Here is a 20,493-nt window from a genome sequence, read left to right as displayed (position 1 = left end):
TTCATTCTTTGTTATTGTTCTAAGCAGTCAGATTGCGTAACAATAACAGTCAGGGCCAACCGTTACGAGACTTCGTAATCGGACAGACAGCTACTAAAGCAAAAAAAAAAAAAAAAAATTAAAATTATTTGCATTAATATTTTTATTAAGCCCCCATCGTGCATGGGGGCTTAATAAAAATATTAATGCAAATAATTTTAATTTTTTTTTTTTTTTTTGCTTTAGTAGCTGTCTGTCCGATTACGAAGTCTCGTAACGGTTGGCCCTGACTGTTATTGTTACGCAATCTGACTGCTTAGAACAATAACAAAGAATGAAATGGAAATTTTCATTAACACAGTTAATTAATTAAGCCCCCAGCAACTATAAAACCAACGCAACAACAAGCACAAGAGTAACTGTTCTGTGTGTGGGAGTGTGACTCAACGTACGCATCTGGCACGGTTCTTCTTCAACAACACAACAATTTTTAAATAACATTATACTGAATTAATTAAAGAAAATACAAATACCATAATAACTCAAGAGAACCACAATTACACTCTAATCCAAGAACCCAAGCCAGATGCTTTGTTGACTGAACCTGTAATGACACATTATTTAAAACATGGAAATAATGAAAAATAAATCAAGTTTCGTTACCTTCATATATTGACCAAAATCACTCTCATAATTACAATATATCTCCACACCGCCTCGCTATTACCACATCTGAACAAGAACCTTTCAGTATCACATCTCAGCAAGCACTCCCTACTAGCACATCTGAACACCAACTGACTACTACGAGCTCTCCCCAAGCAGTGACCTCTAGCACATCTCAATAATGACAGCCCGTGGAGGCGGCGGAACAATGCTCTCTAGCGATCTCTGGCGCTGTGGCTCAGTGTAGCCACCTTTCAAGTTTTCCATTGGAGAGTGCCAGTACACATCCCTGACGTTGTACCAAAAACTGGCTAGGCGGCTCATTCGCAACTCGTCATCCAGTTGCAAGCCCGAATAGTTATTACGGCGGGTAGGCCTTAAGACTGTATGTACACACCAAGAGAAATGCATGCTATAACTTAAATGCATATGTTAGCCAAGCCTGCAAGTTTCACTGTTGTATTTGACCACGAACGGCACTACTGAAATGTCCTTAACACTTTGCAAGTGTCAGCCACAGTCAGAACAATGTTCTATGCAGTTGTGAGTGCAATACGTCGGAGCCAAGTGAATTCGAACCAAGCAAATTTTTGGTGGTCGTATAGTCAGTGCTTCCGTAACCAAGATAGCTCAAGTATTCGGTGTTTCCAAGGGAATCATATCAACGATTTCCATCGCGTACAGGGAAAGCGTACAGTTCTGACGAAAGTGTGTATTGGGTGATCGTGGCGGGAGGTCATTGAAGCGGATTGTGGAGAAAAATAAGAACACGACAGCTGCAAAAACCGCTGCATAACTGAATTTGCACTCACGAATCCTCTCAACACCAAACAAACTCGAAGGTCTGCTCCAAAGCAGAGAGCTCAAGGGCGAGTTGGAATTCCAAAAGCCCTCATCAGTGATAGAAATGCCCGTAACAGGAAAACGTGGAGCCGAAGTCATAGATCCTGCAATATTGAGCAGTGGAAGAATGTCATTTGGTCGGATGAGTCCCGTTGCACATTGTATCCAACTTCTTGCCGAGTTTACGTCCCAAGAGTGAAGCACGATGGGGCTTCGTTGACGACCTGGGCAGCCATACCGCGGTATTCCATGAGCCTCATGGGTTGTCTGCAAGATCTCATTACTGCCAAGTACTATGTGACAATTTTGGCTGATCAGGTCTACCTATGGTATAGTGTTTGTTCCCTAATGGTGATGCTGTGTCCCACGACTGGCAGGGCCTCTGTACAGACAGCTCGCAACGCCCAGGACTGAGGATGAACTGTTGCAGCTGCTCTGGCCGCTACAGTCACCAGATCTGAATATTATTGAGTCTTTGTGATCTTCTTTGAAGAGAAGGATGCGTGATCGCTATCCACCTCCATCATTGTTACCTAAGCTCGCCACTATTTTGCAGGGAGAATGGTATACGATTCCACTGGAATTTGAAAACCATACGGAACCTATATTTATCGATTCCAAGACGACTGGAAGTTGTTTTGAATGCCAGTTGTTTTCCTACACCATATTAGGCAGGGTAATTTGTGTTTGGGGGTTCCATGTTTTCATCCACCTACCTTAGCTTCTTCACACAAAATTTGTGGGAAATAGTTGCAAGGGTTACAAAATGACCTTGACATCAATTTTAGTTTAAATTTACTTTCAGTTTCTGGTAATGTTTCCTAGACTATGGCATAACATCCCCATGAACCATGGACCTTGCCGTTAGTGGGGAGGCTTGCGTGCCTCATCGATACAGATAGCCGTACCGTAGGTACAACCACAACGGAGGGGTATCTGTTGAGAGGCCAGACAAACGTGTGGTTCCTGAAGAGGGGCAGCAGCCTTTTCAGTAGTTGCAAGGGCAACAGTCTGGATGATTGACTGATCTGGCCTTGTAACAATAACCAAAACGGCCTTGCTGTGCTGGTACTGCGAACGGCTGAAAGCAAGGGGAAACTACGGCCGTAATTTTTCCCGAGGGCATGCAGCTTTACTGTATGATTAAATGATGATGGCGTCCTCTTGGGTAAAATATTCCGGATGTAAAATAGTCCCCCATTCGGATCTCCGGGCGGGGCTACTCAAGAGGATGTCGTTATCAGGAGAAAGAAAACTGGCGTTCTACGGATCGGAGCGTGGAATGTCAGGTCCCTTAATCGGGCAGGTAGGTTAGAAAATTTGAAAAGGGAAATGGATAGGTTAAAGTTAGATATAGTGGGAATTAGTGAAGTTCGGTGGCAGGAGGAACAAGACTTCTGGTCAGGTGACTACAGGGTTATAAACACAAAGTCAAATAGGGGTAATGCAGGAGTAGGTTTAATAATGAATAGGAAAATAGGAACGCGGGTAAGCTACTACAAACAGCTTAGTGAACGCATTATTGTGGCCAAGATAGATACGAAGTCCACACCTACTACAGTAGTACAAGTTTATATGCCAACTAGGTCTGCAGATGACGAAGAAATTGAAGAAATGTATGATGAAATAAAAGAAATTGTTCAGATTGTGAAGGGAGACGGAAATTTAATAGTTATGGGTGACTGGAATTCGAGTGTAGGAAAAGGGAGAGAAGGAAACGTAGTAGGTGAATATGGATTGGGGCTAAGAAATGAAAGAGGAAGCCGCCTGGTAGAATTTCGCACAGAGCACAATTTAATCATAGCTAACACTTGGTTTAAGAATCATGATAGAAGGTTGTATACATGGAAGAACCCTGGAGATACTAAAAGGTATCAGATTGATTATATAATGGTAAGACAGAGATTTAGGAACCAGGTTTTAAATTGTAAGACATTTCCAGAGGCAGATGTGGACTCTGACCACAATCTATTGGTTATGACCTGTAGATTAAAACTGAAGAAACTGCAAAAAGGTGGGAATTTAAGGAGATGGGACCTGGATAAACTGAAAGAACCAGAGGTTGTACAGAGTTTCAGGGAGAGCATAAGGGAACAATTGACAGGAATGGGGGAAAGAAATACAGTAGAAGAATAATGGGTAGCTTTGAGGGATGAAGTAGTGAAGGCAGCAGAGGATCAAGTAGGTAAAAAGACGAGGGCTAGTAGAAATCCTTGGGTAACAGAAGAAATATTGAATTTAATTGATGAAAGGAGAAAATATAAAAATGCAGTAAATGAAGCAGGCAAAAAGGAATACAAACGTCTCAAAAATGAGATCGACAGGAAGTGCAAAATGGCTAAGCAGGGATGGCTAGAGGACAAATGTAAGGATGTAGAGGCTTATCTTACTAGGGGTAAGATAGATACTGCCTACAGGAAAATTAAAGAGACCTTTGGAGATAAGAGAACCACTTGTATGAACATCAAGAGCTCAGATGGAAACCCAGTTCTAAGCAAAGAAGGGAAAGCAGAAAGGTGGAAGGAGTATATAGAGGGTCTATACAAGGGCGATGTACTTGAGGACAATATTATGGAAATGGAAGAGGATGTAGATGAAGATGAAATGGGAGATACGATACTGCGTGAAGAGTTTGACAGAGCTCTGAAAGACCTGAGTCGAAACAAGGCCCCCGGAGTAGACAACATTCCATTGGAACTACTGACGGCCTTGGGAGAGCCAGTCCTGACAAAACTCTACCATCTGGTGAGCAAGATGTATGAAACAGGCGAAATACCCTCAGACTTCAAGAAGAATATAATAATTCCAATCCCAAAGAAAGCAGGTGTTGACAGATGTGAGAATTACCGAACAATCAGTTTAATAAGCCACAGCTGCAAAATACTAACACGAATTCTTTACAGACGAATGGAAAAACTAGTAGAAGCCGACCTCGGGGAAGATCAGTTTGGATTCCGTAGAAATACTGGGACACGTGAGGCAATACTGACCTTACGACTCATCTTAGAAGAAAGATTAAGGAAAGGCAAACCTACGTTTCTAGCATTTGTAGACTTAGAGAAAGCTTTTGACAATGTTGACTGGAATACTCTCTTTCAAATTCTAAAGGTGGCAGGGGTAAAATACAGGGAGCGAAAGGCTATTTACAATTTGTACAGAAACCAGATGGCAGTTATAAGAGTCGAGGGACATGAAAGGGAAGCAGTGGTTGGGAAGGGAGTAAGACAGGGTTGTAGCCTCTCCCCGATGTTATTCAATCTGTATATTGAGCAAGCAGTAAAGGAAACAAAAGAAAAATTCGGAGTAGGTATTAAAATCCATGGAGAAGAAATAAAAACATTGAGGTTCGCCGATGACATTGTAATTGTGTCAGAGACAGCAAAGGACTTGGAAGAGCAGTTGAATGGAATGGATGGTGTCTTGAAGGGAGGATATAAGATGAACATCAACAAAAGCAAAACGAGGACAATGGAATGTAGTCGAATTAAGTCGGGTGATGTTGAGGGTATTAGATTAGGAAATGAGACACTTAAAGTAGTAAAGGAGTTTTGCTATTTGGGGAGCAAAATAACTGATGATGGTCGAAGTAGAGAGGATATAAAATGTAGACTGGCAATGGAAAGGAAAGCGTTTCTGAAGAAGAGAAATTTGTTAACATCGAGTATAGATTTAAGTGTCAGGAAGTCTTTTCTGAAAGTATTTGTATGGAGTGTAGCCATGTATGGAAGTGAAACATGGACGATAAATAGTTTGGACAAGAAGTGAATAGAAGCTTTCGAAATGTGGTGCTACAGAAGAATGCTGAAGATTAGATGGGTAGATCACATAACTAATGAGGAGGTACTGAACAGGATTAGGGAGAAGAGGAGTTTGTGGCACAACTTGACCAGAAGAAGGGATCGGTTGGTGGGACATGTTATGAGGCATCAAGGGATCATCAATTTAGTATTGGAGGGCAGCGTGAAGGGTAAAAATCGTAGAGGGAGGCCAAGAGATGCATACACTAAGCAGATTCAGAAGGATGTAGGTTGCAGTAGGTACTGGGAGATGAAGAAGCTTGCACAGGATAGAGTAGCATGGAGAGCTGCATCAAACCAGTCTCAGGACTGAAGACCACAACAACAACAACAACGGCATAACATATAGCTCTGATGTTTGAAGCCAATACCGAAGCGCGAATGTTTTTCCGGACTTGTGTTCCAGTTATTCGTAGATGGTTGACAGATATGGGGAGCCTGGGATTGTTCATTATTAGGCACTGATATTTTAAGTCTATGATTTGAGGATTTGTTCACCGACATTACTCATCTCTAGACAGTAATTTTTAACCTAATCTCGTTCACGATTACTGTTGGGTTAGTGCTGATAATTAGAGACTTACAGTTAGTGGCAGCTGGAAGTCACGTGTTCCTTTGCCTTATGAAGCCTTCTGTAACACATACAAAAGGTGAGGAGTCACTGATACTTGCAGATTCTAAAGACCCGTATGTCGTCGGACGTGATCAGGGACATTCCGTTTATAAACGTCCCGATACCCACTCGTGTGCTCAATATACTAGTGTACAAGCGAGCTGGTTAGCATCTTCAAGCGGACATGGGTGAGTGAAGAGGCTTCTCATTGAAACGCTAAGTGGATATCTTGACGAGTAACCGTAAAGGAAGCAAACCTTATCGGCATAACCTTAACATCAAACGGTGTGTTCCAACTGCGGCTTTCTCGCAAGCAGAATTAAAACATTCAGAGAGGTAAAACCAGAATGAAAATGTAAACCATATCATAGAGAATATAAAAATGCTGCAGTTTGCCATATGAAAATCACGATCTGTTTATCGATGTTCAGTAAGTCCTTGCCCTATCGAAAGAATATAACGATATATAAGAGAATCCACTTTAGGAAGCTTAATGACGTCATACTTACGAAAACATTCAAAATTCTGTTGAACAAGTCTTGATCAAAAAATAACCTCTGGTCGACGAGAACACGTTTGTTTACATCCTTCGGGTACAGAGAATCATCCTTTGCATACTTTGAGACGAGGTACATGACAATGGCACGGCTGTTAACAAGACACGAAAACATTAGTGACATACAAGCTCAGACATATCACTGTACATTCTGACACATTGTGAGATCGTTACTATAGGTTTGTGGATACCTGCTGAGAGCTTGAACTGATACGTTTTCTGATGGGCTTCCTGAAAGCCCAGACTGTATTGAAACTTGTTTCTGCAGAAAGATTTGGCATGATAGCAGTGTTCGACTACAGAAAATGCAGCAACAGTTACTATGCCATGACGACAGTAAACGATGTTGCAACCAACTGACGCAGATAAATGTACTGCGGCCATTTGATCATTTCCTGCCTCACTTGGAAACCAGTAGTAGTGTCACACAATAAAATTATTTCAACGTTACATTTACTTAGTTTCCGGTAATTGATCTACTAGTTGCGCAATTTTGTTCACGATATCTAACATTTACTAATGACAACGTAAAATTTCGTTAATGCGTAAAACTATAATCATAATATTATAACCATGCTTCTGGAGATGGTTTTAGTGCTGAAATTAGCTCATGGAACTCATTGTCATCAAAATAGTGAGATTACCGTCATCTAAACAATTGCACAAGTGTACAAATTCATTGTTTAACCTAACTTTAATTTACTCAAATTTAATTTAATGTTAACATTTAACACAGGCGGCATCTGCAATTCTCCTTTAGTTGTTTCAGTTGAAATGAACATAGTTTTTTTTATTTTTATTTTTTTATTGGCAGAGCAGAACGAAACTTAAGTTGAGATACAAGCTTGCTTAATTTATTATCTCCTATCTTTCCATCAAGTGCATCGTGTATTTTGCATATAACGCTCTCCTTTTTGACAACTTGGAAAAAGATACTAAGCACATTACTATGTTTCCAGAATTATTAAAACCAAAGAGCTACTACCTACTCCATCAATTTTCCGATAAAGTTTTCATTTTATCATGTTCTAGTACGTAACTGTAGTTTACTCTCTGTTAGCCCGAAAATAACTCAGATAAATGTCGCAGTCTGTAACAGTGACAGGTGATTCCTTGCAATGTACTTACCAGATTGAACAGACTGTCTCTAACATGGCTACTGAAATGTTAAATAATATCTCGTTTTGGAATTCAGCAATAACTTTTCATCAATACCTGTTTCGTTTTAGTAATTGTGCTTATATTTTTACTGCATCTGAATCAGTCATTAGGTAATGGTGAGTAGAGATCTGATGCTTACTTGTAACTCATTATTAATGCTTACCTTTCACTAATGTACAGGTCATTATCTACCAATACAGGAACTGTGTGTTGGGGATTTTTCTGGAAAGATCGAGAAAATGTAACAAATTAAAGATGTTTTCAGTGTTAGTGTTAGTAGTATCTAAAACAATAAAGAGACGGAAATTTGAACGAAGAAAGTTACCTGTCAGTTTAGGTAGTCATATAATATTCATATTAGTCATAATTTCAAAATATGAAAACAAGTCAAATGTTTAAATACAAAAATAACAACCTCCTATTTTCCTATACATTCCAAACAGCGTGACTTTCATTAATGATAAGAACTTTATTTTGATCTGCAAACGCTACCACATACATTTACTTCTTTGCTCGTATTTCGATCGTTTGCTACAATATATGGATGTATGAAAGACGAACGAAATTAGAGGTAAAGTCTTGTTAAGGAGAAAGTGGTACTTCGATGCAGCAGTTGAACATGAAGTCATTTGTGTGGAACTCGCAGTGCGATAGACTAAATGCTATCTTTTAGCACATTTTATGACGTCCTTATCATCGGAATCGTGTATACCACACTTTATCTCCACTTACACTCATACGTTGAGTCTTTCATGGGCAGCGAGTGGCTGGTAGGCCGTGAATACCTACATATATGTGAAGTCACCACTGTCAGGATTATATGGTGTGGTAAACAACGTGCATGCCTCGTTTGTCATCAGCTGACTGTGATTGTAACAGGAAATCTATGTGTTACTGAGCAACAATTCCCTCAATAACTCACTGCCACTGAAAAACAAAAATTCAAGCAAGAGGCATATCCCCACTATGGATTGTTCACCTCATACTTTGTATACCTGCTAATTACTAAGCACAGCGTTCATCACAGGCGTAGAATCATCAACACTGGACGCTAGAACATGAGAAAGGTCTGCCAGAAAAATGAATTACTTGTTGGTACATGGTGATGGTGAGTTAGAAGCTAAGCCAGGGTGAGCGACCTCTCTAGCATCTTAGATGGAGGACTGGTTATATAGAATCAAATGTCAAAAGAGATGTTTCAGACCTGGAGTAAGTCAGATATGTGTTACACATTTCAAAATGTTATTCGTTATTCTTTTCTCTTGCATAATATTTGAAAAGGTAATACATGGTGCCAACACTGCAGAATTGTGGTCAGTAATATTGAACAAGAGGGACGATTATTACCACTCTATCTAGACACGTCTTCGTAAATGTGCGGGTAGTGCTTGTGAGGCCAGAGAATACTTTGAAATGATCACACTCAAGTGTTAGTCCACAAAGTGAGTACATTATGAAAAACTAAATAGTTTGTAGAGAACGAAGCTAGGTTCATGAACATATATCTCAAATTTTTTAGAACGACAGTTTGCGGTAGTTAAGAGAAATGAGTATTTAGATGAACTCTTCTTGATTATTTAAAATGAGCTTGTATCACGTCTTGAATTCAACGAAAATTGTTTTCAAAATGTCTCTTTTGTCTAAATGCATGGTGAGCTAACAGTGACCCAGACCAAATTTATTACGGTGAAAGCAAATCAGTTTTCGGGTAGTGCGTTTCTACAATTAAAGAAAATTCCAGTTGGACAATATGATTGTACAGAAAAGTCAATCTCGTTTATTTCTTCCTGCAATGTTGGATATCACTAACACTGTTATATTCATAACTGGAACTAGTGAAAGAGCCAGATTAAGTTTCAGATGATTTCTGCGATGAAAACGGTGTAATATTTTGAATAATCTTCTTATCGTCAGGATGGCAGTACTACAATCTGGAGAGGTTCAGCGATATTCACATCTTTTACAAACGTCTAACTATTTACATTAACAATGCTACTACTCCATAAAGATCAAAATACGTACAGACATGTCGGTTTAGCGGATAGAGAGTACGTACTATGTTCCATGCAGACAGTGAGCGCTGATAATGTCATTCCTCACAAGATGGGTATGACTAATCGAAACGGGGAGTAATGATGTCAGAACGCGAGCACCACTCATAAAATCTTGGAGATGATTCAGGGACGTTTCCTGAGTTTGTTATAAGGCCCCCGTGGTATCCGATGCATGGTTACAGAGCAATAGTGTAATTATTATTTCTCCGATTTGTTTTCCAAATATCCATTGTTTTAGTGGAAACGCGAGAGGCTTTCGTTAAGTAATGCAACACATTTTCCCGACCAATTTCGGTCGGAAAAATCAGAAATTATTAGTGATTAATTTGTGGTAAGGTCTTATGGGACCAAACTGCTGAGGTCATCGATCCCTAAGCTTATGCACTATTTAATCTAACCGAAACTAACTTACGGTAAGTACGACACACACACCCATGCACGAGAGAGGACTCGAACCTTCAACGGGGGACTCGAAGCTTCAACGCTCTAGACCGCACGGCTATACCGCGCGGCCAGAATTCATTGATGGACACCGTGGAATATTCACACTTCAGCCACTATAGTTCCATGAAGTTCCGACAGTGGCGGCACTATACGTGGCCTTCAGAATGAGGTCTCTAACCAAGGTGCTTTCGAAGCAGACAGCTCTCACTGAGTTACATTTTAAAATGCTTTCTAACTAACTACATGAAACGTGAAATTATGCACTCAGTACTTAGGGGTACTGATGCAGACGGTCACTTGCAATGCGTTTACAAAGCTATATTTTGTGAAGGCTGTACAGTATGAGGTGCTGGTTAGTCGCGAACCAGATAGTTGACACTACTGTATTCACCTTTTTTTATGATGTTACGAGGGACCTTCAGTATGTAATGCAACACTTTTTTTTGGCTAGCTTCGGTTGAAAAACTCTGGAATTTGTTTTGGGACATCGATGAATATTTTCGCTTCAGCCCCTATATTTTCATGATTTATGTGGTCGCGCTATACATAGACTTCAAAATGGCATCTAAGTAGACAGCTGTCACTGAATTTCTTTTGATGCGAAAGCAGACCATCGCAGATATTAATCGATGCTTGCAGAATGTCTACGACGACCTGCCACTCCATGCCACATGGGTCCCTCCCGTTTCCGGCGCAACGGCCAGAACTCGTGCCATCAGATCCTTCTCTGTCTCTACAGGAGTCTCGAAAAGTACGACCCTACAAGAAATAATACACAATACCCTGTCCACCCCATTATACACCCGGAAAAGAAACTCTGAGAGTTTTCTCTTTCCCTCAGCAGACGTGGATGTGTTGCACATCTGAACTAAAACAGTCGTAGACCGGAAATGGAACATTTGTTTGTTTGTAACAGGAACTTCCGATCACTCTGTGTATGATGATGCGGTAGGAATAAGTGAAGTGACAGTAGTATCTGTTTCACTTCAAACAAGTACGTACTGAGGTTTTTATCCTGAAGGTTGGTTTCAAAATAAAATCCATAGTGCTTTGTCTTGTTGGAGGTGGCATGTCCTTGGCATCATCCAACCACTGAATCGACTTACCCATAGACTAAAAGGGGAACGTACTTTCTGACATTGACTCGAGAGCAGCCGGCCGGTGTGGCCGAGGGGTTCTAGGCGCCTCAGTCTGGAATCGCGTGACCGCTACAGTCGCAGGTTCAAATCCTGCCTCGGGCATACATGTGTGTGATGTCCTTAGGTTAGTTAGGTTTAAGTAGTTCTAAGTTCTAGGGGACTGATGACCTCAGATGTTGAGTCCCATAGTGCTCAGAGCCACTTGAACCTATTTTTTCACTCCGGAGCACGCCGCGCTTTCCTGTTTTTCACGGATAATGACATCGATCCCGCTACAGAAAATATCGACGTTTTCGAGTGACACAGATCGCAGTGCACGCGACTGACGACAGGGTCGCTTGTATTGACTCATCTGGTGCCGTTACTTCGAGGCCAAAATGCCTTTATAAGCAGGGGGCAAGAGCTCCATTGACATTGTGTTTGCTAAGCGAAGACTGTTGACATTCTCTCATGACGCACTTGAACCTGGCTGTCTCTAATGGTTTCGGCTACAGATTGCTATACGGACTTTTACTTGCAGTGCCGATAGTGACTTTGTGAGGATTCACGGAGTTTCCGGTACTATTCTTCCACAATAAAGTGCGCTCGCTGCGCCGCACCCATCGCGTTCAAGTTTTATCAATTTGATCGTTGTTCTGTGTCTGTTTAAAGTGTGAATTAATAAAAGCTGTGCACATTGGTACACATGAGCCGAACTTATGCTTACAAAATCTACAAATCACTGCCAGATGTGAAAGAAGCGAAAAATAATGGAAAAAAGTTCTTGTGCCATCTCAGCATTGCCACAGACACATTTGAATATTTAGTGTAACATGTGCCCACTTAACCACCGAAACATTCTGTTATTACTCACTGTTAGAAAGGTGATGGCGTGATTTGTCTACTTTCAGCACAGTCAGTAAGTGCATCTATTGAGTTCTGCTTTTCTGGCTGAAAAACTTGAATGTCATTAAAATGCAAACCACGTGATCTTCCACCATCTGAACGCGATTAGAATACAACAAAACCAAATTCCTCTGATGGTCCCACGTAAAGAAGTCCGCTGGTGTCAAAGCTAACGATAGTTTACGAGCATTTTCTCATCTAAATCATTCGAGTGAAGAGAGGCAGCTGCGAGTCATCGGAATCCTATATTGGGATACTATACAGAAAATGCTTTCCATTAATTCCCTACACAACTAAACCGAATGCCTGGATGTTTCCCATGAAATTTCCTTCCCTCATCGGAAGCAATTTAAATAGTTTTCTTCCATACAAACTATCATCTTCGAACTTTTGTGAAAGCATATTCTTGCGCTCAATAAATAATGAATTAGGCAACTTAGGTAATCAGTAACACACAGTTTACCTTCAACATTTCAGGCGTCTTCAAGTCCTTATAGAGATCCTTTACATCCTCTATTTTGAGATCAACACCGATGATACCGGCGACCAGTCGTACCAGACGGCATGGAGGGCTCAAGGGATGGTTGTAAAGAATCAGCGGAGCCATTTTGCTTTCTGAAAAATAAGTTTAACAATAAAAGATTAACTTTCGCAAAAACAGCCCCATCTCCACAGCACATTGTCACTTGGCGCATTGTGCAGCAAACAGGAGAATACAAGTAAGTTTTCTCAGCTTAACGAATTTGTTAAGAAAATACGAAATATACGAATAAATGTAAATAAATGGCTCTGAGCACTATGGGACTTAACTTCTGAGGTCATCAGTCCCCTAGAACGTAGAACTACTTAAACATAACTAACCTAAGGACATCACACACATCCATGCCCGAGGCAGGATTCGAACCTGCGACCGTAGATGTCGCGCGGTTCCAGACTGTAGCGCCTAGAACCGCTCTGCTACCTCGGCCGGCGGAGTAAAGCTTATTTTGAATTAGCGTTATAATAAGCCGGTGATTGTGGATACATTTTCAGTTTGGTTTACGTCACATTGTCACCAGTCTGATAGTCTGTAACAAAAGTACGTCACAAGTACTCGTATTAATTCCGCAATGATGAAACTTACAGTTCCTCAGCTGTTTTCTCATTACAGGTTGTAGTTATATGTATGGAGGAACGGAGGGCTCAGCTAGCCACGTTTAAAGGCGTTACTAGATACAGGAAAGTATTTAACGGCGCATCTAAGGAGGACAACTAATGACGTTCCTTGAACCTCTAAGACTTGCGTGCTTGTGACAAGCACATTCTTTCGCAGCATAGCAGAGAGTACTCGGAAGAAATGCAAAGACTGTTTGCAGAAATAGAATTTCGGTTATTAACACTCCCGTCTTTGAATTCTAATCAACACCAGCGCCGACAGAAAAGCTTTTTTAACTCAAAGTATTCGAACACTTTTCTATTATAATTTTTACTTAAAATTTATTATGCTGAGTATGTTGAGTATTAATTGAAGCAGCAAAATTTGTCCCTTGACAGGGAGGTGACATCTTCAGATACGAAAGCGGCTTAGGGCGTATCCGTATGGAGTGTTATAAGACCATTACCGGCCATGATACATACGACATGGTTGATGAGTGGAAGTAAATACTCGTGTTAAGATTCTTGGCATGTTTTAAATGTAACCACTGCCACACACTATCGGGACAAAGATCTGTAGAACAGTCCTTTTCTGCTTACAAAAATGTTTTGAGTGATCAAAGACACAATCTTACTACCGAACATTGGATCAGTAATTGGTCGTCGTTTATGTTTACAATAGTAAAAAATGTAAAATAAATTGTAAATGATGCTTTGGTCAAATAGTATTAATTAAAAGTTAATGCTGCTCAAAAAAATTCATATTTAAATAAAATATTACGGAGCTCTTGAGCGCGCCCCTCTCCGTGTGTTGTATCTCGAAGTTGGTTTCGCTGCGACTCACTCGTATGGCATCCGTTTGTTACCGACAACAATAGCAAAGCAGGAACAATTCTTGAAACACGACATGTGTCCCCATTTTGCAAGTTTTTAGATAATAATACCAGAAAGGCCCTTCCCAGCTTCTACCAGAATGTATTTAGAAAATGATATCAGTGTTCTAAATGTACTGATTTCTCGCGTGGCCAGCGCTCTTCCTAGTAATTGATATGCACAGCTTCGACTTTGGGATTACTGCAGGCATTAACCACCATGTTTTTTTTCTTATTTTTTGAACTTGCTTATTTTTCATGCATATTTGCAAGCATATTTTAAGGTTTTTATGATATATATAATCCAGTTTCTACTGATGAGCCAGAATATTATGACCACCGATCTAATATCGATATAAAACCGTCCAAGCGACAGCAGCGTCACCTGGCGAGGTATGAGTGTTAGACACGCACGGTGCGTGTATTATCAGTGAGTATGCTGTCTGTATGTAAAATGGGGGCGGCGTGCGGTTCATCTGAATATGACGGAGGGCCGATTTTGATGGCCCGGAGTCTCGGCGTCACAAGCATTTCGGAAGCTGCACGACTTGAATGTCCGATGAGTGGTGTTGTGAGTGTCTTCAACACATGGCAAAACCAAGGTGACACCACGGGGTTGGGCGGCCACCACTCATTACATTTGTTGGTCACCGCAGAATGGGCAGACTGGTGAAACAAGATAGGCATCAAACTGTGGCGGGACTAACATCAGACATTAGTTAGTGTTGGTCAGAGTAAAAATGTGTCCGAACACACAGAGTACCTAACACTCCTAACAATCGACCTCCGCAACCGATGACCCATGCATGTCCCAATGTTAACAGCACAGCATCAGCAACTAGAAATGAAATGGGCGTGGTTCCTTCGGCGCTGGACGTTGGTGCAGTGACAGACCGTTGAATGGTATGATGAATCCTGATAGCTTTGGGATTCATTATACCATGCAACGCTCTGCCACAGCGCCAATAGGAGGACGCGAATCCGTCGTCTTCCAGGGGAACAGTTCCTTGCCACCTTTACGGCTAGACAGAGACAAGCTCATGGCGGCTCCATTATGCTGGGGAACTTCCACGTGGGCATCCAGTGGAGCTCGTGCAAGACACCATGACTGGGATGTAACTGAATGTGGCGTCAGAACTCGTCAAACTTCCCCGGAATTTATTTGAATACGGTGATTTGTGTGCCTATATGTGGTGCCAACTCCCACCAGCGATCTATCAAGGCCTCTTTGCTTCCATGCCACGACGTGTCGCCGCTGTTTTCCTTGTCAAAAGTGGACATACCGGCTGTAAAGTAGGTGGTCATAAAGTTCTGGCTGAACTCCTGGATCGATTTCAACCAAACTTGGTACGCATACTACTTAGTATTTACCATCTAGAGAGAAATACTGTGGGTGAAAGAATCAGCGACCTCCTAAGGGGGATGCGGTGCTAACATGGAGAGAGAATGAGTGGGAGAAGATGAACAGACACAGAGAGAGTTTGAAGAGATGAACAGAGAGAGGGGGAGATGGATAGAGAGAGGCGAAACGAGAATAGGGATTTACGTGAGGTGTGGAGAAGATAGAGATGTGGAGGAGATTGTCTTAGAGGGTTCGATAAGGAGATTGACAGAGGGGGAAGTACAGATTGACAGAGGTAGGGTGAGCCAATGGACAGAGACACAGAGAGGGGAAGAGGAGGAGATGATAGAGAGAGGGGAAGGAGTTGTTGTTGTTGTTGTTGTGGTCTTGAGTCCAGAGACAGGTTTGATGCAGCTCTCCATGCTTCTCTATCCTGTGCAAGCCTCTTCATCTCCAAGTACCTACTGCAACCTACATCCTTCTGAATCTGCTTAGCGTATTCATCTCTTGGTCTCCCTCTACGATTTTTACCCTGCACGCTGCCCTCCAATACTAACTTGGTAGTCCTTGATGCCTCAGAACATGTCCTACCAATCGATCCCTTCTTCTAATCAAGTTGTGCCACAAATTCCTCTTTTCCCCAATTCTAATTTGTACCTCCTCATTAGTTGCATGATCTACCTATCTAATCTTCAGTATTCTTCTGTAGCACCACATTTCGAAAGCTTATATTCCCTTCTTATCTAAACTATTTATCGTCCATATTTGATTTCTAGACATGGCTACACTCTACACAGATACTTTCAGAAAAGACTTCCTGACACTTAAATCTATACTCGATGTTAACAAATTTCTCTTCATCAGAAACGCTTTCTCTGCCATTGCCAGTCTACATTTTATATCCTCTATACTTTGACCATCAACAGTTATTTTGCTCCCCAAATAGCAAAACTCGTCTACTACTTTAAGTGTCTCATTTCCTAACCTAATTCCCTCAGTATCACATGATTTAATTCGACTGCATTCCATTATCCGCGTTTTGCTTATATCCTTCTTTCAAGTCAGTGTCTGTTCCGTTCAACTGCCCTTCCAGGTCCTTTGCTGTCTCTGACAGGATTACAATGTCATGGGCAAACCTCAAAGTTTTTATTTCTTCTCCATGGATTTTAATTCCTACTCCAAATTGTTCTTTCGTTTACCTTACTGCCTGCTCAACATGTAGATTGAACAACATCGGGGATAGGCTACAACCCTGTCTCACTTCCTCCTCAATCACTGCTTCCCGTTCATGCCCCTCGACTCTTATAACTGCCATCTGGCTTCTGTAAAAATAGCTTTTCCCTCACTATATTTGACCCCTGCCACCTTCATAACTTGAAAGAGTGTATTCCAGTCAATACTGTCGAAAGCTTTCTCTAAGTCTACAAATGCTAGAAACGTAGGTTTTCCTTTCCTTAATTTATCTTCTAAGATAATGCGTAAGGTCACTATTGCCTCACGCGTTTCAACATTTCTACAGAATCCAAATTGATCTTACCAACTGCGACATAATGTCGGGTACAAACAGTGATCCAATACTGTAAAATGCTTTTTTATTCCAGTTCTGATCACAAATGAATTCTTTAGACAATGACCGGTTTCAGTCTGTAATGACCATCCTCAGATCTTTTTTACACCATGTCCTAAAGTGATACGGCCATAATGGCATCGTCAAAACATATAAATATAATCAGCATAGCATCGTCACATAGATTTAAAATATGGTGTAGAATAGGCCACATCGTCCACATGGTGAAAATTACCAACTAGAATAAAAAAGCATTTTCCAAATTGATCTTTCCCGAACACGGCTTCTACCAGTTTTTCCATTCGTCTGTAAAGAATCAATGTTAGTATTTCGCTGCCGTGACTTATTAAACCGATAGTTTGGTAATTTTTACACATGTCAACGCCGGCTTTCTTTGAGATTGGAATTATTATATTCCTCTTGAAGTCTGAAGGTATTTCGCCTGTCTCATACATCTTTCCCAGCAGGTGGTAGAGTTTTGTCATGGCTGGCTCTCCCAACGCTGTCAGTAGTTCTAATGGAATGTTGTCTACTCCAGGGGCCTTCTTTCGATTTATGCCTTTCAGTGCTCTGTCAAACTCTTCAAACAGTACCATATCTCCCATTTCATCTTCATTTACGTCCTATTCCATCTCCATAATATAGCCCTCAAGTACATCGCCCTTGTACAGACCCTCTATATACTCTTTCCACCCTTCTGCCTTTCCTTCTTTGCTTGGAACTGGTTGTCCATCTGAAATCTTGATATTCATACGAGCGGTTCTCTTTTCTCCTGTCCTGTAGGCAGTATCTATCTCACCCCTAGTGATGTATGCCTCTACATTCTGATATTTGTCCTCTAGCCATCCCTTCTTAGTCGTTCTGCACTGCCTGTCGATCTCATTTTTGAGACGTTTGTATTCCGTTTTGTCTGCTTCATTTACTGCATATTTATATTTTCTCCTTGCGTCAGTTAAACTCAATATTTCTCCTGGTACCCATGGATTTCTACTAGCCCTCGTCTTTTGACGTATTTGATCCTCTGCAGCCTTCAATATTTCGTCTCCCAAAATTGCGAGTGCTTCTTCTACTATATTTCTTTCCCCGTTCTTGTCAATCGTTCCCAAATGCTGTCTCAGTAATTCTCTACATCCTCTGGTTCTTTCAGTTTATCCAGGTCCCTTCTCCTTAAATTCCCACCTTTTTGCAATTTCTTCAGTTTTAGTCTACAGTTCGTAACCAGTAGATTGTGGTCAGAGTCCATATTTGCCCCTGGAAATGTCTTACAATTTAAAAACTGGTTCCTGAATCACTGTCTTGCCATTATACACTGTATCTGAAACATTCCAGTGTCTCCAGGAAAGGAGACAGACTAATAAATAGAAGAGTCGAGTATATACATTGACTGCAAAAATTCCCAACACCAAGAAGGAGTTATGCGACATAAACGAAAGTTGGTATGCAAATTTCTAAATCAGAAAGGTTATGCCTATTAAAATTTCTCACCTATAGTATAAGAGTGACGCTAGTAGTGCAAATCAGATGAGGATTCAAATCACGGTTGCTTTAAATACACACTGTTGGTCGTGGTTAGTTGATGTTAGTCAAGAATGCCTTTAACGCAACAAAGAAGCAGTTATAAACACCTCACCGAGTTTAAACGAGGCCTCGTAATAGGGCTACTGAAAGCTGAATGTTCCTTCTGAGTTATTACAGAAAGACTTGATATGAATGTAGCCACTGCACATGATAGACGGGATGGCCACGGCGCACTACGATTGTAGTCGGCTTATCGCTCTGGCACGCCGTACTGCATCTGCAGCACCAATTTCAGCAGCAGTTGGCATCACAGTGACACAACGAACTGATGTAAAAAAGGATACTTCAAGGTCACCTCGGATCTAGTGGCTCTGTAGCGTGCACTCCACTTGTCCCAAAAACCACCGTCATTTGCGACTTCAGTCGTGTCTAGGGCGAGCTCATTGGCGGGCAGCGTGGAGGTCTGTTGCGTTTTCTGATGAAAGCTGGTTCTGCCTCGGTGCCGGTGATAACTGTGTTGGCTAGAAGAAGGACAGTAGAGGGCCTGCAACCAACCTGTCTGCGTGTTAGATACGCTGGACCTGCACCTGCTGTTTCGTTCTGGGGTGCGATTTCGTATGACAGCAGGAGCACTCCTGTGGTTATCCCACTCACCCTGACTGCAAGTCATTCGCCTTGTTGTGCCGCTATTCTTGAACAACATTCCAGGGACTGTACTCCAACAGGATAACTGTCGCTAACATACCGCTTTCGTAACCCAAAATGGTCTGCAGAGTGCCGACATGTTACTTTGGCCTGCTCGATTACGAGATCCGTCTCCAGTTGAACACATGGGATATTATTGGACGACAACTTCGGCGTTATCCACAAACGGCATTAACCGTGTCCCTTTATTGGCCGACTAAGTGCAACAGGCTTGGAACTCCATCTTACAAACTGACTTACGGTACTTGTACAGCGCAATGCATGCACGTTAGCATGCTTACATTCAAAATTTTGGTGGCTACGCTGCTAATTAATGTACCAGCATTTCCCATTTCCAATGGCATTTTTCACGCTTACATTAACCTGTAATCTGGTAATGTCACTGGCTTATATAATCTACCTAGACAAATTTATTTCCGAAATTTCGTTACTCTACGTTAATTAGTTTTTCGTGTTGCGACAGTATACGTAACCGGGCAATTCCGCGTGCTAAGCTAGTGTCTCATATAAAAGATTAAATTGGCTTTTATGATGACTAGTTACTCCTCTTGAAAACCAAGCGAGGTGGCGCAGTGGGTAGCACACTGGACTCGCATTCGGGAGGACGACGATGGTTCAATCCTACATCCGGCCATCCTGATTTAGGTTTTCCGTCAATTCCCTAACTCGATCCAGGCAAATGCCGAGATGGTTCCTTTGAAAGGGCACGGCCGACTTTCTTCCCTAATCCGATGAGATCGATGACCTCACTGTTTGGTCAGCCCCCCAAACAACCCAACCACTCTTGAAACATGTAATTATTTATGTGATACAGCTAGGAGAATTGGTGTCGGTACATTACATACCAGGTGTGGCGTCTGGCTGCGATGAGCTGGGGAAAGATCTGCTTGCGATGCCTTGGAGTCTATATGGGCATGGGAGGCTACGGCCTGCCTTTATAGCGGTGGAAGTGCAGCGTCACGGTGACTACAGTTGCTACCGCACTCAGGCGATAAAGAGACAGATACTGGCGAATCATACTGGCTCGCTTCACGTTAATTCGTACCTTGTCTCCTCACTAACCGGATCATTTTAATTATAAACACGGATGTGAGACAGTGAATCATTTAGTCCGCCCTTTATCACTCATCAGCCTTTCAACTTTTTTGATGCTGACCTCATGTCTTCACCTATACACTCACACCTTGCAACACTGATAACTTGTTTTAGATTTTGTAA

The 20,493-nt window shown here is 41.6% G+C and overlaps 1 protein-coding gene across 1 annotated transcript in view; it reads right to left on the bottom strand.

Annotated features, from left to right (window-relative positions):
- LOC126234708 (glutathione S-transferase 1-like) overlaps positions 1-20,168 on the bottom strand; it is a 29,380-nt gene extending 9,212 nt beyond the window's left edge. The window contains exons 1-4 of the mRNA XM_049943454.1: positions 20,121-20,168; positions 12,601-12,752; positions 7,779-7,837; positions 6,408-6,546 (exon numbers count right to left, since the gene is read on the bottom strand). Of these exons, the coding sequence (XP_049799411.1) occupies positions 6,408-6,546; positions 7,779-7,837; positions 12,601-12,744 (342 nt within the window). The 5' untranslated portion in view covers positions 12,745-12,752; positions 20,121-20,168. The remainder of the gene's footprint in view (positions 1-6,407; positions 6,547-7,778; positions 7,838-12,600; positions 12,753-20,120) is intronic.
- Between the last annotated feature and the right edge of the window lie 325 nt (positions 20,169-20,493).

This window comes from Schistocerca nitens, chromosome 2, assembly GCF_023898315.1.
Source record: "Schistocerca nitens isolate TAMUIC-IGC-003100 chromosome 2, iqSchNite1.1, whole genome shotgun sequence".
Classification (NCBI taxonomy): domain Eukaryota; kingdom Metazoa; phylum Arthropoda; class Insecta; order Orthoptera; family Acrididae; genus Schistocerca; species Schistocerca nitens.
This window is presented reverse-complemented; position numbering and strand designations above follow the sequence as displayed.